At 39.4% G+C, this 23,816-nt stretch overlaps 1 protein-coding gene across 3 annotated transcripts; it reads right to left on the bottom strand.

Annotated features, from left to right (window-relative positions):
• Positions 1 to 230: 230 nt before the first annotated feature.
• Positions 231 to 18,765, bottom strand: ZNF330 (zinc finger protein 330). 3 transcript variants are annotated; one of them, XM_065904684.1, is made up of 10 exons: positions 18,720 to 18,765; positions 16,589 to 16,720; positions 14,946 to 14,965; positions 14,773 to 14,843; positions 12,632 to 12,711; positions 9,809 to 9,935; positions 9,057 to 9,161; positions 5,442 to 5,488; positions 2,434 to 2,551; positions 231 to 1,006 (listed from the first exon to the last, which is right to left on the bottom strand). In XM_065904684.1, exons 2-10 carry the CDS (start codon positions 16,706 to 16,708, stop codon positions 732 to 734), a joined length of 963 nt encoding a protein of 320 aa, XP_065760756.1. In that variant the 5' UTR covers positions 16,709 to 16,720; positions 18,720 to 18,765; the 3' UTR covers positions 231 to 731. The 3 variants fall into 3 exon arrangements, with proteins under 3 accessions (XP_065760756.1, XP_065760755.1, XP_065760757.1); XM_065904683.1 differs by lacking the exon at positions 18,720 to 18,765 and adding an exon at positions 18,572 to 18,713; XM_065904685.1 differs by lacking the exon at positions 18,720 to 18,765 and adding an exon at positions 18,215 to 18,470.
• Positions 18,766 to 23,816: the final 5,051 nt, after the last annotated feature.

The raw sequence follows: 23,816 nt of genomic DNA, 5'->3' as shown, positions 1-23,816 counted from the left end.
GATTTAAAATAGTGTGAATAAGAAATTAAATGTCAAAAGTATATAAGTGAGATACTAGATTTATTCAAAGAGAAATCATTTCCTGGGTAAAACATCTGTGTGATAATACTGGTTCTGTGTCTCTGAAAAATGGCTATATGGTCACCTTCGTCCATACATTTACATAAATAACAGGTATTGTTCAGGACACACACTGAATGAGTCAATGGCTGAAACAGACATATAATGACTTAAGATAACATGACTATTTAATGAAAATTTAGCATATAACATCTGACTTTTATCCTGTGGACAAACAAGAAAAAATACAATAATTCATTTTACCCATTTCATTTTACAAAATCAGACAAAATGATTTTACAAGCAGCTTTTTTAAAAAAAACAGCAATTTCATTTCAAACAAATATATTATCATCCTATTCCTTTATCCTATATATGTATTTAATTGGCAAACCTACTAGATTACAGAAATCAGTAAAAATCCAACCCATTATGCTTCAATTGCTTAGATCAATCATATTACATTTGAAATTCATTTTTCTTAGGTTAGAAGCCTGATTATCAGTTCCTATTAAAATGCTATGCCCTACTCCTTGTCCCAGTAAATGTGACTAGTCTCTGCACAAGGCTAAGTAACAGTATGTATAATACATTTGAACATCCACACATGATTCATCAAGCACACACATCCCAGCTCCTAAGACAAGGTCATCAAAGGGCAAGCAGCTCTCCTAGTTCTCTTGTTCCTCATAGTGAGCATAGCCACTAGCATAGGTCCTTCCCAAATTCAAATTAGTAAACAAATCTGATGACTCAGCATCTGAATCTTTTCCACCTTCATCTTCTTCCTCTTCGTCATCTTCTGCTTCGTACTCATCTTCTTCCTCATCATGGTAGCTAGCACCAGCATACTTATTAGATGCAAGGTTCTTCCAATAGGCATCATATCCAGAAGCTCCATCTCCCTCTTCACCTCCAGTTTGCCTGCCAAATTTCAGGGAGCGTGCTACAAAACACAGATATGTACCGGCGTTTGATTAAATTCTCCAAATCCTCTACAACATAAAATTAATGTGAACCTGAGTATCTGCTTCTTACTCTCAAATGCAAAAGTTGGTCACATTCTCATTTACTCACTTAAAATTTAACTGGCAAGAAAGAAGACCTCAGGGCTTCCCTGGGGGCTCAGTGGTAAAGCATCCACTTGCCAATACAGGAGACACGGGTTCGATCCCTGACCTGGGAAAATCCCACATGCCACGGAGCAACTAAGTCCATGCTCCACAAATACTGAGCCCATGTGCTGCAACTACTGAAACCCATACTCTGCAACAAGAAGTCACTGCAATGAGAAGCCTGAGTACCGCAACTAGAGAGCAGTGCCCGCTTGCTGCAAGGAGAGAAGAACCTGTGCAGCAATAAATAAATAAAACTTGAAAAAGAAAAAGGAGACCTCATAAAAAACAATCGGTTCTATCCTACTCAGAGTCTACATACACATCATATAAAACAGATGATAAACATGACTGTGTCATTTCATTAAATCTAGACAAAGTTGGAAAACAAAATAAGAATAGCATTTACATACATACATTAAATAAGGCACATTAAGGTCTAAAAGGCCTTTGTTTGATTAATTAGAAGTGTGCTTTCAAATTATAGAATACTTGATTTCATGTCATTATATTCTTCTCAAAAGAACTATTTTGTAATTCAGATATCCTAGAAAATAAAGCCTGTCGTTTCTTCTGCCTTACTAGCAAAACAAAGTTTAGTGCAAAAAATGATGTCTTGCCCTCACTGCGTATCTGTATCTTTGATTAAACAAACTACTGTCAGAGTCATTTAGAATTATGGTTCTGTTCTGATACGTCTGGTAAAGAGTCAAATTCTCTTTAACAAATTGTAAGCTGCATTATTGTAACCATGTTATAGTAGTTGCATTCCTTCATGGAAAAATTATATTAAACCATAAAACAAGTTCCTACAGTAGCAATGTATAACATAATGAGCACTGCTGCTCAAATATCAGACACCTAAGAATAGTTTCAAAATGAATTCCAACTTCCAAGTACTGAAGATTACCAGCACTTGAATATTAAGGATTTATTACTACGCAATTATTTAACAAGAAAACCCAAGCAAAAACAGACAAATCACTCTTTTTGATCTTAAATTTCAGTATTCACTATGTCATTAAATGAAGCAAATGCCAAATATTGAAGTGAATGATGGTAAATTTCTTAAGTTAAATTTAAAAATTTTACCCACAATTTTCCAAGGCTATAAAATTCCATTTGCTTAGGAGAACACGTTCAGCTTCTCAAATATGAAGAAAAGGCAAAAACAAAAATAGAAAGAGAAAAAAAGAAACAAATCTTGTCTATGCATTAAAACAAAATCACTCCAGTGTTATTTTAAGAAAAGCCTTACTTGACATGCTAAGATCCTTAGTTTCCTGAGTTTCGTGTCCACATTTAGGGCAGGGAGGCTGTTTTCCTTTTTCTTGCTTAAACACCTTGCTCCTTGTATGATCATCACAGAAACAAGCCTATATAGGAGAAATAAAAATTAGGAAGTTAAATAAGTAATTCAAAAAACACAAGAAGACATCACTCAGTATGTTTCTGTTGTTCAATCGCTAAGTCATGTCTGACTATTTGCAACCTTATGACTGCAGCCACGCCAGGCTGCCCTGTCCTCCACTATCTCCTGGAGTTTGCTCAAACTCACGTCCACTAAGTTGGTGATGCCATCCAACCATCTCATCCTGTCACCCCGTTCTCCTCTTGCCCTCAATCTCTGCCACCATGCGGGTCTTTTCCAATGGACTCGGCCCTTTGCATAAGGTGACCAAAGTTCTAGAGCTTCAGCTTCAGCATCAGTCCTTCCAATGAATATTCAGGGTTGATTTCCTTGCTGTCCAAGAGATTCTTAAGAGTCTTCACCGGAACAATTCAGTTCAGTTCAGTCACTCAGTTATGTCCGACTCTTTGTAACCCTATGGACTGCAGCACACCAAGTTTCCCTGTCCATCACCAACTCCCAGAGCTTGCTCAAACTCATGTCCATCAAGTCGGTGATGATGTCCAACCATCTCATCCTCTGTCGTCCCCTTCTCCTCCTACCTTCAATCTTTCCCAGCATCAGGGTCTTTTCCAGTGAGTCAGTTCTTCACATCAGGTGGCCAAAGTATTGGAGTTTTAGCTTCAACATCAGTCCTTCCAGTGAATATTCAGGACTGATTTCCTTTAAGATTGACTGGTGGTTTGATCTCCATGCAGTTCAAGGGACTCTCAACAGTCTTCTCCAACATCACAGTTCAAAAACATCCATTCTTCAGCGCTCAGCTTTCTTTATAGTCCGCTCAGCTTTCTTTATAGTCCAACTCTCTCCTCCATACATGACTACTGGAAAAATCATAGCTTTGACTAGACAGACCTTAGTTGGCAAAATAATGCCTCTGCATTTTAATATGCTATCTAGGTTGGTCATAACTTTTCTTTCAAGGAGCAAATGTCTTTTAATTTCATGGCTGCAGTCACCATCTGCAGTGATTTTGGAGCCCAAAAAAATAAAGTCTCTCACTCTTTCCATTATTTCCCTATCTATTTGCCATGAAGTGATGGGACCAGATGCCATGATCTTAAAAGTTTTCTGAATGTTGAGTTTTAAGCCAACTTCTTCCCTCTCCTCTTTCACTTTCATCAAGAGACTCTTTAGTTCTTCACTTTCTGCCGTAAGGGTGGTATCATCTGCATATCTGAGTTTATTGATATTTTTCCCGGCAATCCTGATTCCAGCTTGTGCTTCATCCAGCCCAGCATTTCTCATGATATACTCTGCATGTAAGTTAAATAAGCAGGATGGCAACATACAGCCTTGACATACTCCTTTCCCAATTTGGAACCAGTCTGTTGCTCCTTGTCCAGTTCTAACTGTTGCTTCTTGACCTGCATACAGATTTCTCAGGACGCAGGTCAGGTGGTCTGGTATTCCCATCTCTTGAAGAATTTTCTACAGTTTGTTGTGATCCATACAAAGACTTTGGCATAGTCAAGAAAGCAGAAATAGATGTTTTTCTGGAACTCTATTTTTCTGGTATTCATGGCTGCAGTCACCATGCATGATCCATGCATGGAGCCAAAAAAAATAAAGTCTGGAACTCTTTTTTTCTGGAAAAATTAGAAAGCATCAATTCTTCAGTGTTCTGCCTTCTTTATGGTTCATCACTCAATAATGCAAGGAAATTTAAAGATATACTTTGTTTAGGCAAAGGTAAGTTTTGTTGGGACTGGTAACATTCTTGATTTCAATTCCTTAAGGGAAAGGGTCTCTGCCAGAACTCTTCTGAACTATGACCTAAACACATGGCATAAAGTATACACAGGGTGAAACATGCAGACACATTTCTTCATAAATATGAGTATTCGCAAAGACTCTGATGACATAATGGTGAACAGCTCATCCATCCACACAGAGCACACAGTCTAACTGGGGACACATACAGGTGGAGAGGCAGTTACATGACATTATGCACTCAAAGGCCAGAGCAGAGGAGGAGCACAAACCAGATCAGGGAATCAGGAAAGACTTCCAGGAGACGTGATGTCTTAGCCGAGATCTAAGATACGGAGAACGGGGGCGCAGCAGGGTAAGCAAGATTGGAAGAGTGGTCTAAGGCAGAGGAAACAGCACAGACCAACTTGCAGAGGAGTTGGGAGAGAAGAGATATGACTAGGAGTAATTAATAAGAACCAGAGAAATTACTCTGAGACGAAGTGAATCAGGGTGCATCTGTTCAGTGATCCTTGACAAATGGAAATGTTGGAGACAAGGTGCAAGGAAGCAGAACATTATGGAAATCTTCACTTTCCTCAAACTCTACCAAGCAAGTGCATTTTAACATAAATTAAAATATACTCCCATCATTTTGGTCAGAATGTTCTCCATAAATATAAGGTATGAAAACACTGAGCTAAGATTCAGGAGACCTGCACACTAGTGTCAAGACAACACAGGCCAACTGGATGAGTTCTGAAATGTCTCCAAACTGTCTCAACCTCATTCACAATCTCTACAAGAAAAGAGTTAAAGTACATAATGCTTGCAGGAATGTGTGCTAAACTGCTTCATTTGTGTCCAACTCTTTGTAACCCTACAGACTGTAGCCCACCAGGCTCCCCCGTCCATGGGACCCTCCAGGCAAGAATACTGGAGTGGGTTGCCATGCCCTCCTCCAGGGGATCTCCTCAACCCAGGGAATGAACCTGCATCTCCTGCATTTCAGGAGGATTCTCTTACCACTGAGCCACCAGGCAAACCCACACATAAAGTTTAAGGACCCTTATAGATTTATTACAACTAAAAATATGCTAAGGGCTGGGGGAAATATATGGGGATTAGAAACAAATCTAAAACTAAAAAATATAAAAGTATACCTTACAACGGAGACAGGAATGTTGACCAAGCCGATTGCATGAAACACCTGTGGGGGAAAGTACATAAAATCCAGATTCAAATTTGGAATGAAAACGTTATTTTCCACAGATTTATACTTGTATTATCTTATCTTAGATTAACTATCAACATTTTTTTTTTTGTCTCATCACTTGAAGGAAACAAAAAAACAAGATGGAATTGCCAGCCAGAGGGAAGGAAACCAACAGTTGCACATCCCCAGCATTCTTTCACTATTACAACTCTAACTATCCTCTCATCGCCTTCCATTCCTCCAAAAGTAGGAGGTGGCAAATGTCATTAGTGATATTTTAAAACCCGAAACGGTAAAACATCTTTTCTTCCCCATGACACTGGCTAGACTCTTTACTTAATGATATAATATTTCTATTTTTAAAAGAATACATCTCCATTAATATATATTACCTCCTGGTGGGATAGGCTACTGCCATTTTTTGCAAACTTCTGATATGAGAATAGAATACTTCAGGTGGAAAAGCATGACTATGAAGAGAAATAATGTTCAAGTGGGCAGGAAAACAGATGGAAAAATCCCCAAATATTTTACCTCTATTTCAGTCAGTAAGCCACATTAATTTTGGTCATTATCTACAATTAATGCAAAAAATCTAACTTAGGTGCAAACATCTTGGAATAGCCAAAATGTCTGGCATATATTGAGTTATGTCAAAATACAGAAGACAAAAATAATTAAGAGTCCTATAGGAACAAGAAAATAAACTAAGCCTTACCCTGATATAGTGTGAACTATTAACTTTCAATTTACTCAGAGGTCTTGAAAAAAGAAAAGCAAACAAAAGAAATTTTATCTTTATAATTCAAATACTTGACCAAATATTTCTAACTTGGGGATTCTTTTACTTAAGTTTGCCTGGGTCATGGGGAGCTTTTTCAATCTGGACCAGGGAGTTATTTTTTTAAAAACTCAGGGATGATTTCTCAGTTATGTGTATTATTATTGTTTCTGTCCAACCCTCCTGCTTTCTTCCACAGTAACACCACTAATTCAGATGGATTTGTATTACTTGTCCTAAATGCTAACAATAAAAGTAAAAATCAACTGAGTCCTCACTACATGTTAGATATATATAAGCATACCAAACTACTCCTATAATAACTATATTGTTTCAGTCTGTGGAGGAAAAAGCCTGAAATCTCAATCATCTCTACTTGAAGATATGCCCAGAGTTCTCAGGTTCAGCCTTCATTCAGTCAAAAAAAGGATTATTGTTTAGTCGCTCAGTCGGGTCCAACTCTCTTGAGACCCCATGGACTGTAGCCCACTAGGCCCCCCGTTCATGGGATTTCCCAGGCAAGAATACCGGAGTGGGTTGCCCTTTCCTTCTCTAGGGGATCTTCCCCACCCAGGGATAGAACCTCTGTTTCCTGTTTGGCAGGGGGATTCTTTACCATTGAGCCACAGGGAAGCCCCTCAAAAACACTTTCAAATACAGAACCAGAACACACTGTGAAAGTACCAAGTGCCCAACCCAATCTCCCTGTGCGCCAAGCACTCCCCATACACTCTTCCCCATCCCCACCAGCTGAGCTTCTGACATGCCACAAAGACACAACTCTAAGAAAAAAAAAAAAGAATCCACTGTTGTCTATCGCACCCTCACCTTCACCTCTTGGAACCCAAACCATTCTGGTGGGACGTGGCCCTGCCAGCCTTCTGCTAACTACTGCAGCCCCACACACAGGCACTCCAGTTCTCTGTCCTGTTAATTTTTCTCCCCAAGAATTAAAATCTTGAGTTTATATTAGAAAATGCGTTTCTTCCAGATTCTAAAAAATATTGTGACTTTCCGAGTTTTAGACTGGGGAATGGTTTTCTTTTTAAATCTATTTCTATGTTTTCAGAGTTATTTTAAAAGAAAGCAGGTTTGGATACATTAAAGACTACTGATAATAAGCCACTTAAATTAGAGGCCCCCAGGCCATTTTCATTATTTGAAAAAATAAAGGCAGAGTACACACGTGTGGGGATTTTTTTTCCCTCAAGACATTTTTCCTACTGGTTATCCAAGTAAAATAAGTATTTTAAAGAATTCCCATATTTTCCCATTCATAGTTATAAGTTCAAATCCAAAAAAGATGAGATACGACCAGTAAGGGAGTAGAAACAAACTATCTTTGGGGCTTATGTGTATAATTCCGGCAATATTTCAGAGCATATATTTCAAGGAGTTAATGGCAACTGGCAAAGGAAGAATGACAAAGAAAAAATAAAGCAATGAAAAAAAGTAAAGAAAGGGGATAAATTACACTAAGCCAAAGAAACCTGTGAATCTACAATGAGAATGACGTTAATATGAGGTATCAAATGGTAACAGATTTATATTAAAATCCCTTCGTTATTCAGTATCTTTATTTTTCCTTTGTCTTTTACTAAATCACTAAAACTTTATCACTCAAAGTTGCCTGTCTTTGGGTTTAAATATTATAAAATACATAAAGCTCCCAAGTTTCAAATAAAATATTTCAATTTTTATATTATACATTCTACACAAGTCTAGGAACAGCTCAAAAATGCTAACTACTTTGACATGTCCCTTTAATCTTTTGAGATTTTCTTTATAAATACTGTGAGAATTACATGTGTGTTTGGACATGTGTGTTAGACTGATGACTTATCAACTTTATAGATGTTATAGATGAGTGTAAGGATTAGCATTTTATAGCAGAACAAGAACCAAATTCATGAGAGTGAATCTGGAATTTCAGCCTTTCCTACAATGGTGTCTACTATTTACTTAGGGCTTTCCAAGTACCCTTAGAAAGGGTGCCATCCTGATGCTTCATATGGATTCTCTTCTCAGTTAACTCTTCGAAAAAATCAGCATCTTCCTTTTAAAATATAACAAAACTCAGGTTTAGAAAGATTTGGTAATTTGCCCCAAAACATATGGTCCAAAAGTAGAAATCAAGTAATGTTTGAATCTAAAACTTGAGCTTTTGAGAAATTAACAAGAGTAAAAATACAATGCAATCTTATCTGTAAAGATGATACCATGAACCCATCAGTAACACTGGTTCTCAAACTGGAATATACATGAGAATTATGGGTACAGGCTAGATGCCTGGCCCCCACCACAGACTTAAAATCTCCAAGGATGAGGCTTGGGCACCTCCATTTTCTAAAAACCTCCACAGGTGTTTCTAATGTAGACTCCTGTCTACAAGTCACTGGAACCAAAAGCAGGAACAAACTAGGGGTGGAACCACTTATTGGGGACATCTGAAAACAGGGTGGGGGAGAGGGGCTAGTTACTATAACTTAGAAGTGAAAACACCATTTAGTACTGAGGATCAGGAATTCTACGAGCCCTGCAAGGCCTGATCAATCCCACAAAATGAAGAACTGGCCCAACTAAAATGACACTGGTACCACTGTTGGAAAACAATGGACTATATGTGTTCTGAATTTTTTCTACACACAGAAAATAGATCCTGAATTAAATTACAGTACATAAGAGGCCACATGAAAAACCAGATTCCTTTTCCAGTAAGTTTAACACTTATACTATTAAGAATCTTAGGTATAAAGAACATGTAACATATTAAAAACTTACATTTAAATGTTTCCGCTTCTAAGACCTGGCAGCTGGCTTGATGTTCAAACTGATCATCTTCACAAAGAAAGTTATGGCAAAAAGAACAACTGAAAATTCTGCCTCCTATTGGATTAAAGAACAAAACCCACAAATGTAAATATAATAAAGTTTAATTAAAACAATTCTCATCTATAAAACTGCTCAGAAAAGATGGCAAGTTATTGCATACGTATACCAAAATAGCACAGCAATTTTTGTTCTGGTAAAAGCTACAAAGAAAACTAACCAACTGAACCAAACAAGAGTGAACTCCCACTATGTCCTGGCTCCAAATATAATACACGAAATGCTAAGACACTTACTCTCCGGTACTAACTCCCCTCCCTACCTGCCTTGGTAGACAATCCTAGCACTGCCTCTTAATGCTGGTATGCATAAACCCTTTTTCCAACTAAAGTTTACCTTGTCCCCAACCGTTCTGGCACCAGGGACAGGTTTGGGGATGTGGGGGGATGGTTTCAGGATGATTCAAGCACATTCCATTTATTGTGTGCTTTATTTCTAATCTCAAGCTCCTGATCTGACAGGAGGTACCAGTCTGTGGCTCAGAGGTTGGGGATCCCTGAACTCAACTGATAATGGAAACAGTGCCAATCCTTAGGATTGATAGTATCCTGTTAAAAAAAAAAATCATAAACAAGAGCATTTAGAATGTTTCATGGTCATCCTTCACTTCCAGCAAAGCTCATCACTTGTATGTAACCACTCACCGTGGTCCCACACACCCCGTTCACATTCCACACACTCAGCATCAGTAAGCGGGCAGGCACAGGCGTGCGTGCTGAGACATTTCCTCCCATGACAGACCCAAGCTTCACAGAAGTCACATATCGCACCCTGCAACCAAAGAACACAAAAAATTAATCTTTGCCATCTGACTGGCTACAACCATTGTTTAACCAAAGGCTACCACCAAAATTATATGCATTCAGCCACTCATCAACGTTCAGTGATAGAGTGGCTGCATTTAAAAATGCTGCTTTCTCTAACCCAAAATTAAACAAGGTTCCCTGAACATCCAACTTCTTCACCAATAGCTATTTACAATATACAAGTCTAAGCTACAAATCCAAAGAAAAAGAAGCAGGAGGGAAACTATACACATACTCTAAATATCAATCATTAAAATAAGTCAAAGAGTAGATAGTGTTGTCGTCAAATTAAATTTTAAATTAAATGAAGTCTAGAGCCCACAATTCAAACATCCCTGTCCTATAGCAACTCTGGTAACTAAACTGAACTTTTGCAAATATTAACATTTCTGACTTAAGAAAGATCCTTATCTGTGTAATTTATAACATAATCATATAACTTTTCTAGAACAACAGAGAAAATGTTAAATTTCTGCCACCATCTTTTTTCTTTTAAAGCAACTTATGTTTTAAATGCCCAGCGGCTCAGTGGACAGAGAGTCCGCCAACCAACGCAGGAGACACAGGAGATGCAGGCTTGATCCCTGCACTGGGAAGATCCCCTGGAGTAGGAAGCGGCAACCCACTCCAGTATTCTTGCCTGAAACATCCCAAGGACAGAGGAGCCTGGCAAACTACGGTCCGTGAGGTCGCCAAGTGTCAGACATGACTGAGTGACTGAACACACACACAGCACGTATGGTAAATCATTAATATATTTCTTTGTAGAAAAAAACTGAAGTAAAACACGTTACTAAATGACAAGGTAATACGACTCCAATCCTCTATCAAGATAAGACTGTAAGACTATGCCTTTCGATGGCACAATGACATCTACAGGACACTAAAAGCTAGGGAGACGCTTAAGAAAATGGGCCTGAACGGTGTTTCCTTCAGAGGCGAGGAGGGACGGGGCATGAGGCAAGTGCCAGAGCTACACTAGAGAGGAGCTGTGATTTAAATCCAGGTCTTCTGAACCTCAACATCGTCCAGTGTCGCATTCAATTCTATTCAAGGCTCCGTTAACAAAAGTGGTAAAGAGCAAACAGGAAGAATGTTTTGGACTTGTAAAAATAGATTTCCAGTGTGGACAACAAATCCTCAAACGTTAACTCAGAGTTCTAGCAAGAGAGAGGTGACACATTAACCTGGGTAATCCAGGGGAGTTTAAAGAGATAATTCACAAATAGCAGGGAAGGGCGTAAAAAGGCATCAAGGGATAATACACATATACCCCTAGACCTAAAGGGATACGGGCAAGGGAAAGAAGAAGGTTCTAGAACCACAAGAGAGAGCCGTGCGGGGAGGACTACCTATTCAAATAGAGGAGACCAGGACAACACGGCAGGGGGAAAGACAGGAGAATAAACACCCAGATCATAACTTCCCCTCGTCAGCCCCTCCACGGGCTGACACCAAAAAAAGCCGCAAGTAAGAAAGTCACTGACCCAGCTCACACACGCAGGTCAGGCGCCCATGGCAAATCAGGCTGGAGAAGAGTGAAGGGAGAGGGGATCTTAACTGGCAAATAGAGAATGGCCAGAAAATCACTGTTCTAGGACTCAGAGCTAACAGTGTATGATTCTACTTAAATGTATTCTTTATATGAGAGCTCATCCACACTCACACAATTCAGTGGATTAAAAAAGTAGTAATCTGATCAATCTAGACATACCAAGAAAGATTACAACAGCTACTGAATAAAGGCAACACTGACAATCCTATACTTAAAGAAGAATTTTCACAAGATGATTATAATTCTAACTCTTCTGCAAGACATGCATACTTGAAAAATGTAAAGGTCTGCTTCATGATGAAAAACTATGTTCCTGGAAAATTATTATTTATATTCTACTTTAAATATTATATTCCTCATGGACTGACATTTGGAACTGAGCATAAATTAATACAATAGAATATAGTAAAAAGGGACAAAAGGATAACATCTTTTAGTGGAAAAAAGAACAAAATGCATCACAGGACACAACTGTTTCTATTATTTAAAACAATGAACTTCCTTTGAGAATTCTACATGTCATGATGGATAACTACATGCAATGAAGTACATATGCCTATATGTAGTGAAGAGCAAAACTGTGTTAACTACGTACTCTTTTTTGAAATGTAAAGCTTTAAAGAAACAATTAATCATAGGTTGTTTTGGAACTTAGGTTGCTTATTCGACCAAAAGCTTGAATCTTAATTTAGCAGAGCTTTCAATATAGAGAGGGCTTCCCTGATGGCGCACAGTAAAGAATCTGCCTGCAATGTAGGAATAATATATTGTTGACGTCTTAATAATTAAGACACGTTAAAAAGGCCCCCTGACGAATTGTTGTTTGGGTCCATATTAGATGAGTTTCCATTCCTTGCACATCTCCCAATAAGAAAGAAGGAAGCAGTCTGTACGTTTCCCAGTAAGAAAGAAGGAAGTAGCCAAAAACAAGTGGTGAATAAGTGAAAATCATACAAAAACATGCCAGGTAATCCAGATAACTCCAGACTAACTGAACCAAGGGACAAAGCAATACCATTTGGGAAAAAATAACTGCATATTGGTAAGAATGCCTTCTCCATCTCCTTGGAAATCTACCGGTCTAAAAGATATGAAAAGAAGCTTACCACCATGGCAAGGCCAGTACTGTAGACACCAGCATGCTTTATGACACAGTCTGAAGACTTCATCATGCACTTTGTTTTCCCTAGCAAAGAAATGAATTTTCACTATTAGTCTTACAAAGTGGTCTGTATAAACATTCACTAATTCCTCTTTTTATCTAGCCCAAGTTCCTATGGAAATAATTTGAAAATAGAAACTAGCACTGTTTACTGCTTACATAACTGAGAAAAGAAAATGGATATAACTGAGATCTCAACAGAGTCCGATCTTTTCAGATTAGGAATTTATATACTACTTCATGTTTGCAGTAAAATCAGAAATTAAAGGTTATGCTTTCTTATCTAATGATCACTAGAACAGTTTAAAACCTTGTGACTTTTCAGATGAATAAAAGAGATTTAAAAGTGATATGTACATTTTATAATTCACAATAAAGGCAATCTGATTTGAAGGGACTGCTTCTTTCCATAGAACATCTCAAACCAAATATAAAATAATAACTATGCAAATTACCTACTTCATTTTTTATGTTTATCCACAGTTAAAAATTTATAAACATAGCTCCCAGGTAAGCATTCTTCCAAAATAATTATCAAATAGTGCCCAAGGGAGAACAAAAACTCAAGAACACAGTGATAAAGCAAAAAATCACAATACAGTCACAAGAGCTCTGATCTAGCAGCAAATTAGCAATCTGAAACACCATCAGGAAATTCATTTATCACATGCCATGAGAGGATTAATGGTGACATACTAATCACACATCTCAGACACCACAAAGTGGAACATAGAAGAAACAGAAGACTCTCGATTTTCCATTACCCTGATTACCCAGGAAACCAAGCTAGACAAGAGGAAACAGGAAGAAAAAGAAACTGGAAATTTCGAGAGGCAGCAGCACCCCAAATGTTCCATGTCTAACACTAAGGGCAAGAACTAGTGAGCAGGAGAGGCATCCATGCATGGCGCTACAGACGCTGAAGACAGGCGAAGGGCCTCGCCAGAGTGTAGCTCCGTCTTCTCCACAATCTATTATATTTTTGCATTCTACATCCATTTGTCTTTGTGAATAAAGATATAAAACCAGCAGATGATGGGTTTATCTAGGTGAGTGTTCTCTTTTCCATTAATTACAGATTTCAAAGACGTCTTTAGAAGCTGGAACTACACCGGAAATATTCAGGGGTGTGGCCCTAAGCCTTCCTAACTTTCTGCAACATTATCATGCATAAACACATTTAAATGAGCATATCTCAAATAGTTTCACCTGAAACTATCATCCCATAACCAAAGGGGAACCTGTGTTTAAACAAAAGTTTGGGGGATGGTTCTGGAGTGAATACAATTAATCAGGCTTTCTTACTGGAGGTCTTCAGAATCTTAAACACATACACAGGTAACAGAATTCTCCCAGATGGCAGTGAGGGGAACATACAGTATGTCTCAAATGTATGCACTGCTTGAAGAAATACCTATTAATATGCCAAGTGTTCTGTGGAAGACTATTTGGGAAACATCAATCTTGTTGTTCTATGAACTACTATATAGTTTTACTCTGAACAATCATTCACTCTGAATAAAAATGCATTAAGTACATGGCTTAGGAACTCTATTCCACTTACTTGGGAATACATGTGAGGAAACTCAAGAATCATACACTGAGAACCAAATAAGAAAACAAGTGTTCACAAAAACCAGCACCAGGTAAATGTTCAATAAAATTATGTTCAATGGTCTAACCAACATACTGTAGGCAGTACCAGCAAGAATCAAGTTAGAAGTCCAATGTGCTATCCATCAATCAAGTTAGGGAAGTAAACAGAAGATATCAACAAGACTAAAACAGCATAAAGAAAAGTTCAGGATCACCAAATCTTATCAGTCTGAAATTTAATCTTTTCAAGTTTAAAACAACATACATGGTACCTAAACTGTGTCTTAATTATTTTTCCAGCGTGACATCAGAGATAAAAACCAAGATGTGATAGTTTTCTGGTAGGCCAAATAACATTTTATGTTATCTTATTAACAGTAAGCATAACATTACTGTAAATGATAATGATGAACCCACAGGTTCAAACTAAATAAATACCAAATAAATTCTGAGTAAAAGAAAAGGCACGCGTTTTCACCATACACTTACCACACTGTGCACAAATTGGTACCTTCTGTACAGAATTACAAAAGTAGCAGAACGCTCTATTCTTCTGCCGCCTTGGCATGTAAAAGAAAAGTTTTAAATACAGTCAATACCGATAACAGGTCTGTCTGGTATTACATATAGATAGAAAAAAGATAGAAAAAGAAATGATTTACCTCTGACACTTGTCACATTCCTGTAAAATATAAAAAAACATAACATTAATCTTTCTACCGGATGAAAATTGCAAAGTTACTTGCATTATAAAGAATATCCTATTTTTCCATGTTAAAATGTAAGTGACACTTACTCAAAAGCCCATGTATATCAGCATCTACACATACTTTAACAACAAAGGTATGCTATTGGGCATACCACACTAGAGAAAGAAGTGGCATTTTCACAAAAGAGACTAAAAACAGTAGTGGTCTGTTTTTTGAATTTTTTTAAGGAATCAGAAAAATAATACAGAATGGTACAAGAAACAGTAGAGAACACAGTATGTTGAAGCTCACAGAAAATCCAGGATCCTGAATATGGTACTAAGAACTACACAATCTGGCCTCTGGTCACTTTTCAAACTTTGTTGGCCTGTTCTCTTTAGATTCAAGTCACTATTTGCCCGTTGTTCTCAAAATATGTCTTGTATTCTTTCTTTTCCATGTCTTACTTATTCTAATACGTCTCCCTGAAAGTACCTCCGCACTCCTTTCCTTGCTGCAAGCTCTGGTGATGATCCCACCTCCTCTCTGAGCTGAACCCCAGCCCCACATTCATCTTTTACCAACTCCTATTCCTTGTAGACCTTAGTCCCAATTGTACCTTTCCTGCAGCACTTACCAAAGTCTAGCCCTCACTGCATCTATTTCTGGATGAGTCATTTCTTCTTTTGTCTTCCTTCTCTTCTCTAGAAATGACCCTGGCACAGAGAAAGGAGTGCCCACTGTCCTATTTATATCATGTAACCTTGCTCCTCCTCACCCCCCAACCCAGTCATAAATGTCGGTTAACCCAGGGATGGCACCCACCCAAGACCAACCTTTCAGAGCTCTTTCCCTCTCTTAGGACAATATGTGATGTAACATGCAAGCTATAAACCCAGTGGTTATGAACCCAAACGAAATAAAACAACCTGAGCAAATGGAACTAGATAAAAGAAAGGGACAGAACTAGCAGCTGCTCCAGGTTCCAGCTGTTCCTGCACCCCAGCTACATCCTTGTCTTTCCGTTATTCATTCAATCAACTCTGTTTCTCCCTGAAGTTAACTTAACTTGGATTTCTGTCATTTATAAACATTAGGTAATACAGAAAACAACTGAGCCCTCAGCTTGTGGAAACAGAGACTGTGTCATTCACCTATGTATCCTCCATAATGCCTAAAAGAGCACAGAGCCCGTACACAATAAACATTTGAGGAATTAAGTCGTATTAAGCATTTCATAAATGTTTGACGAAACAAAAGTACACATAAAAAGGAATGGGAAGAGAAAAAGTAGAGAGGTGTGCAAATCCGAGTTTTGGGACAGCGCAGAGAAAACATGGTCCCAGGAAGTGATGAGGTAATGATGACATATGGGAAAAGGTTCCGATTAATAGGATAAATTGAGAAAGGCGTACTAGGTTAGAGAGGCTGGAAAATGTCACACAGTTCCTAGTATGTATTCTTGATCAATACAATAGTAGCCAAGATAATATGACAGGTTTTATGAACAAAATCAAACAAAACTCAACTGCTATTCGGTGTTAATGAAAACAACAGACATGCCTTTAACACAGATTTACATAGTTTTTTCAACTGAGAACCAAAAAACCCATTACCATTGACGCATTGCATGGATGTTTAGCTAAATCTATGGTGCTTCTTGATGCTCTTAGCTGTTTTTCACGTTCCCGGCGGTTCTCTGCCTTCTTCCTTGCACCAGTCTTTTTTTTAGGCATTTTCCCTTCTTTCTACACAAGCAAGCAGAGAAGACATAATTGCCTTGTTGTGTTTGCTATTTTAAAGAAACTAAGGAGCAGCAGAATGAAATGTTCTAATTCTCATTAAATTTTAAACTCAGCTCTGCCATTTTGATGGTTAAGCACATTTTAAGCCTTTATGAAACATTAAGCATACATCATTCCAAATAAAATAGATGGCTTTAAAAAAACAAAGCACTTACTTGTATTATCAAAACAGTTCTAAAAAATGTTAACGTCAAAAGATTTATCCTAACAGCCAAAATGGTTTTCTTTCCCACAGAGAAGCTTCTATGTTAAATAATATTCTTTAAAAATTACTCTGTACCAAGTGAACAAAATTATTAGGAATGTATCATTTAAAAGTATATTATTTACCCAGTTTATTTCACTTTTTAAGCTATATATTCAGATAACCTGATGCTGCCACGACTTCAACTATGCCTAATTTCTCCCACATAATACCTAGATAAAATATCCAATAGTCATGTCACATGACATCAACTACAAAGACAAACTATCCTTTCTGAAAAAATATTAAAGGCATCTGAATCAATTTGACTCCTTGAAAGCTGCCTTTCCTTACACTTTTACCTGCAGTGAGCATGTAATTTTAACTTCATTCTTAAGAGTATGTGCTTACCACACATCAAAATAAGGACTTTAAAACTGGCTTTTATCAGGTAGTTGAAGGAACCACAACAGTTAGAAAAAACAAGATTTTGACAAATAACACATTTTTATTTGGCTTTTCATCCCATCTGAATACCACAAGTTCCCTGAAAATTCCAGTTCTATCTTCCTTGACAAGGTTTGCCTCCCAGCCCTTTGAGGACAAATTAAGCACTTAATAAATGGAAAGATACACAAACGAGTCCACATGCTTGCTTTGAAAGAGACACTTAAACTTCCTAGTATTCTTCAAACTACATACACTTTTTAAAAACCGTCTTTCCTAAGAGTGGTTCTCAAAAATTATCTGGAAATCTATAAAAGAACAGACTGAGCCTTCTAGGCTCTATCCAAGATCTACAAATCCGAAACCTCCAAGCATGGTTTCAAGTTTCACGGCGACTGACACACAACCTCCATGAAGGGAAAAATATTCAAAGAAAGCGGAGTCGTGTCCGTCATACAGGGAGAGAGTTCTAAGGAAGCACACCTCGACATTTATATTTCTCAACACACTACCGCAAAAATCATACACCAGCTTGTGCCTGGAACAGGACTAAAGTCATTCAAAGTTTTTCTACTTTTTGGGTTTCAACTCTAACGCTGGAATGCCCAATCAATAAATCATGTGGTGGTTAGTTGCGCCTTAAAAACATCGACAAACCAGGCCAAGAGGTTTAGTGGGTGGTGATGTGGTGTAACATCCAAGTCCACTAGGTCACCCTCCCAACATTTAAAGTGACAAGATACAGAGTGAAAAAAGGTGTACTGCCCTCGCCAAATGAGCTCCGAAAATAATCACAAGGTGTTCACCGGGTGAAATTTTCTGCGTCCCTAGGGGTGAATCCGCTGGGAAAGTTGAGCCTCATTTTTCCCCCTCCAGTTTGTTTTGTAAACTTAAAAACTGAATTCTGTTCTCGGCTTTATACGGTATTAAGCCCTTCTCCAGGAAGGGTCCCACTTCTTCAGGACGTGGCCCGCGGCGTGAAATGAAGAAACAGGCCCGAGGGGGTCACTGCGGCTTGGGAGGCAAAGCGTGCAGCAGGACTGGAGGTGCGGGGGGCGTCCAGGGGAGACGAGGCGGCGGTGCCACGCGGCGGGGGAAACCGACGGCAGTCCCCGCCCGCGGGGCACCCTCCCTCGCGCGCGCTCCGGGCGGACCTCGCTCACCCTCGCGGGGAGGCCGGACTCACTCCGGGGGCCGGGGGGCAGGGAAGGGCGTGAAGCCGGCCGGCGGAGGCAGCAGCTCCAACGCGCGAACCACGACTCTAGGAGAAAATGCTACTAAACCCGGAGAAACGCGGACAGAAGCGCTTACAGATACTAGGAGCCGGACCGGACGTCCTCTGACGTCAGCAGCGTCCTTACGGCTGCACGTAGATAGAAGAGGGCCCGCCCACTTCTGTTCGCTCCGCCCCATCCCTGCCCCTCCCGCGGGGGCGGGGCTCCCAATGCCGTGCAGAGAACCTGGGAGGTGAGGAAAAAGGAGGGAACAGAAGGAGGAAAGTGGTTGGGAAGGGACCCATCAATTTTATGTTTTCAGTAAAGGAGAACGCTAAAGATATGCAGATGACACCACCCTTATGGCAGAAAGTGAAGAAGAACTAAAGAGCCTCTTGATGAAAGTGAAAGAGGAGAGTGAAAAAGTTGGCTCAACATTCAGAAAACTAAGATCATGGCATCCGGTCCCATCACCTCATGGCAAATAGATGGGGAAACAGTGGAAACAGTGACTGACTTTATTTTTCTGTCCTCCAAAATCACTGCAGATGGTGGTTGCAGCCATGAAATTAAAAGACACTCCTTGGAAGGAAAATTATGACCAACCTAGACAGCATATTAAAAAGCAGAGACATTACTTTTTACTTTGCCAACAAAGGTCCGTCTAGTCAAGGCTATGGTTTTTCCAGTGGTCATATATGGAAGTGAGAGTTGGACTATAAAGAAAGCTGAGTGCCGAAAAACTGATGCTTTTGTACTGTGGTGTTGGAGAAAACTCTTGAGAGTTCCTTGGACAGCAAGGAGATCCAACCAGTCCATCCTAAAGGAGATAAGTCCTGGATGTTCATTGGAAGGACTGATGCTGAAGCTGAAACTCCAATACTTTGCCCACCTGATGCGAAGAGCTGACTCATTGGAAAAGACCCTGATGCTGGGAAAGATTGAGGGCAGGGGGAGAAGGGGACGACAGAGGATGAGATGGTTGGATGGCATCACCGACTCCACGGACATCGGTTTGGGTGGACTCCGGGAGTTGGTGATGGACAGGGGGGACTGGCGTACTAAGGTTCATGGGGTCACAAAGAGTCAGACACGACTGAGCAACTGAACTGAACTGAACTGAAAGGAAGAGAAAAGTCTAAAAGGAAAAAGAAACTCACAACCTGGTACTGGATCAGGTACAAACAGAAAATTCTTGCTTAATTCTTCTGGAAACTTTTTTGTCCCCACACAACCACTTGACATGTTTGCTGCACAAACTGGAACTTTAGTTGCCAGTGAAGTTCTGCACTACCCTCCTTTGTTTCCACTGGCCTCTGGAATTCCAGTCTTTTGTGAACAAATTCTTCTACATTCTGATCTCTAGTGTGCTCTTCCTGTCTTTAGCTGAGACATAACATCCTCTCCCTCCCAGAAGCTGCTTGCTTTAAACTTTAAAGTAAAGATGGCTTATTTTTCCACACTTCCTTTATGTCTTGGTTAGGAGTTTAGGGTCTGTCTGTTCCCTTGCTCCCCAGTGACCTACTCGGATAATCCCTCCTCCCTTTTATGTAGCCATGCCACTTTTTATCCTTCCTTGTTGCTTTGTGTTACTCTGTCCTTACTGATGAAAATCTTTGGTTCCAACTTTGGCCGTCACCTGAAGTCACATGAACATCTAAATGAAAGGCCTGTCCTCTTGGGCTCTGGCTTTCATCTCCAGTAGCCATCCTCTCTGCTCCAGGACGGGCATTCACTGCCATGACTGTACCACAGGACTTGTCATCAGGTGGAACTACTGAAATCCAAAATTCAAATGCTTAACCATCCAACCTCCTATATTGTCAACTCTCTCAGTTGTCCCTAATGAAGACTTGGAATCACTTCATCCTTCTCTTTTCTCGGTATCAATATATTCTTTTCTTCCCCAGCTTTTAAAATACAGTTCATCATTTCACTCACAATTTTCCTTTTTTTTTTTTTTCTGAGCTAGAACATGCTGAATTCTGTTAATTCAGCAACTTGCCTTTTCTTTCCTACACTGAACTTCTGAGTGTTATTATAGAGGGGAAAAAAGCATGTAATCATGATTCTACTTTAAATCCAAAGTCACTGATGTTTTCAGGTCTCCCAAAATTGCCCTGCTAGCCTTCTATGTTTTCCTAATCAAACCTATCATTCTCATTTTCCATTAAGACTTTCGAATCTCCCCTTTCATCAAACTTCTACCACTTCATCAATTTTAGCAAATATTATTGCTTCCTTTCTCACAGAGAAAATAGAATAGTATTGGTAACAACTAAACAATACTGTTTCATGCTCTTGGCATTCTAATTACTTTACATGTATATCTTTAACTCCTAATTTTACACATGATGAAACTAGGTCAGAGAGACTGTACAACTTGCTTCAGTATTATACAGATGATTTAGCTAGTAATGTTGTCTATTGTAGTAGTTTTAAAAGTTTCTTAAATTTGGTCTCAGGATCCCTTAAAAACTCTTAATTAAATCTTGAGAATTTTAACAAACTTTTGTTTATGTGGATTATAGTCAATTGATATTCACCATACAAAAAAACTTGGATATCCCAGGTGGCACTGGTGGTACAGAACCTGCCTACCAATGGAGGAGACATAAGAGATCCAAGGTTCAGTTCCTCAGTCAGGTAGATCCCCTGGAGAAGGGCATGGCAATCCACTTCAGTATTCTTGTCTGGAGAATCTCCATGGACAGAGGAGCCTGGCAGGCTACAGTCCAAAGAGTCTCAAAGAGTTGAACACACACATATATGAAAAATAAAACAAAATTTTAGCTGTTCATTTATTGGAAATTATCCTGATAAGTCTATCACATATTAGCATGAATAGCATATTTCTATAAAAATAACCATATTTTCCCAAGTATAAAACTGAGGAGAGTGGTACTGTTTTACAATTTTGCAAATATCTTTCTTATAAAGCTTAATAGTGAAAGTGTCATGTCCAACTCTTTGCAACTCCGTGGACTGTAGCCTACCAGGCTCCTCTGTCCATGAGATTCTTCAGGCAAGAATACTGGAATGGGGTAGCCATTCTGTTTTCCAGGGGATCTTTCTGACCTAGGGATCAAATCCTGGTCTCCTGCATCACAGGCAGATTCTTTACCGTCTGAGATAGCGGGGAAGCCCAAAGCTTAAAAGAAGGCAGATAAATTCCTGTATCTGTCATTCCATTGAGAAATGTTTTGATGTTTCCATTATTCCTACAAATAGTTAGCCAAGGAAATTGCAAAAAACACTCTAAGGGAAGGCTGGGGAAATTATTACGATGTACATCTTTTATGATATTTCAAGACCTTCTTCCTGTGGATATGGTTTTTCTCTATTGATGGTTTCCAGATCCCAAAACTGGCTCAGACTTTAAAGCTGAGCAAGGAATTGTGACTCATTATTAGAGCATTTTTCTCTGGCTCCTGGTTGGGCACTCCCTTAATTTCTTTTGAATGTACAAACTGAGCAGTCTCCCCGTTTGCTGTCCACCCTTATTACTCCCAGAGATACCACATTCTCTTATCCATCTCCCTAATCTTTTTATTTTACTTTAAAGTATAGCAGATTGTGGGCTTCCCAGATGTCGCAGTGATACAAAGAATCCACTTGCCAATGCAAGAGATGCGAATTAGATCCCTGGGTCAGGAAGATCTCCTGGGGAAGGAGATGGCAACCCACTCCAGTATTTTTGCTTGGGAAACCCCATGGACTGAGGGACCCCGTGGGCTACAGTCCATGGGATAGCAAATGAGTCGGACAGGACTTAGCAACTAAACAGCAGCAGTCTTCTGATGATCAGACCCTTCTCCCTCACTGCCACCCTCATTTTAATCACTCACTGCAGTATGTGCCAGGTTACATTGTAACTTGTTGCACTTCAAGGAGGAGGCCTCTGGGTGGTTTTAAGCCAAGGGGAGCACTAGCCATTGATCGGGAAAGTTGGACTCTGTTTTTAGACTTAGGGGGTTCAGGAGAATCCAGGGATTCAAGACGTCCAGGTTTCACAACCTAACCCATTGCATCAGAGCTTCTTTTTTCCAAGCCAGCACTCTAACGTGGCATGGCCAATCTGGCTAGGTTGTGTGGTGGTGAATCTTCTCTGGAGCTCTGCCATCCTTAGCATTAAGTACTGGGCCTGTTCCTCAGCTCTTTCTGCCCTCCTACTTCAGGAGATAAAAGCTTCTTTCTTTGCTACTAATTTTTTTCTTTACTTTTTTACTCTTAGATTCTTAATAGCCTTTAATCATTCTCAACTTTTTTACTTTTTCCGAAGAATCAATTTTGCTTAAGCCAATTTCCTTGATCTTAAGATGACTAGTTCACTTGTATTTCTTAAACGCCTGATATGTTACACCCACTACTAGTATGTTACCTTCCATTAGAATATATCCCAGTTCACTACTGATAAAAATTATAATTATTGCAGTTTGTTACCTTGTGCCAAAGTCCATCTGTTGTTCATCTGTCATCAGTGAAGAGGTCTACACTGACAGTCAGGGGATTAATGATTCAAGTTAAAAATTCCATATTAGCTCCTATTTTTTTGGTTCAACCATGACATCAATCAACTTGGGATGTCTTCCCTGAGTCCAAGATGAGTGTAAGGAGTTTGTTAGGGAATGCTTTGGGAACATCACATGAGGAAGGGGTGGTAGCCACAGTGGATGAAGGGAAGAGTTGGCCTACATTATGGTCTCAGTGAAGAGCCTGACTTTGAACATGGCCTGTTCCTTCAGAGTCGAGCGAGGGGACTCAGCCTTTATACACCTGAGACATCAGCCTCTGGATGTGGGCTGACAAGGGAAGCCGGTGTAAACCTTGGACTAGACTACTCCTTAGAAGGGCTGACAGCTGGGCTTTGTCAGCTTGCTGTACTACCAGCAGCTCAGTCCTTCACTTCTGAAGAGGAATCTGGGTGGTGGCTTCCAGTATTTGTTACAAAGAGTGATGACAGAATCAAGAAATGTTCAGAAAAAGACAAACCTTATTGTTCACAGACCCTCACTGAAAGAACTCCAAAGAGGATGCTTTAGGAAGATGCAAACAGAATTCAGAAGGAAGGAAGGGATGCAAAAAGTCATAGATTGAAATCAGTTCCTTTGACATAGATCATGTGCAATGTGTTCACATGTGCTCAGTTGCCTGGTCATATCCAACTCTTTGGGACCCCATGGACTGTAGCCCG

The sequence above is a fragment of the Muntiacus reevesi genome, chromosome 13, assembly GCF_963930625.1.
Source record: "Muntiacus reevesi chromosome 13, mMunRee1.1, whole genome shotgun sequence".
Taxonomy (NCBI): domain Eukaryota; kingdom Metazoa; phylum Chordata; class Mammalia; order Artiodactyla; family Cervidae; genus Muntiacus; species Muntiacus reevesi.
The sequence above is the reverse complement of the archived record's forward strand: the minus strand, read 5'-3'. Positions and strand labels throughout refer to the sequence as shown.

Excerpts from the sequence above, each read along its gene's own strand:
- ZNF330 (XM_065904684.1), bottom strand. The coding sequence starts at position 16,708 with ATGCCTAAAAAAAAGACTGGTGCAAGGAAGAAGGCAGAGAACCGCCGG. Across the intron at positions 2,552-5,441 it reads ATTCCTGTCTCCGTTGTAAG|GCTTGTTTCTGTGATGATCA; the intron begins GTATACTTTTAT and ends TCTCCTATATAG. Across the intron at positions 1,007-2,433 it reads TAAGGATCTTAGCATGTCAA|CACGCTCCCTGAAATTTGGC; the intron begins GTAAGGCTTTTC and ends TGTGTTTTGTAG.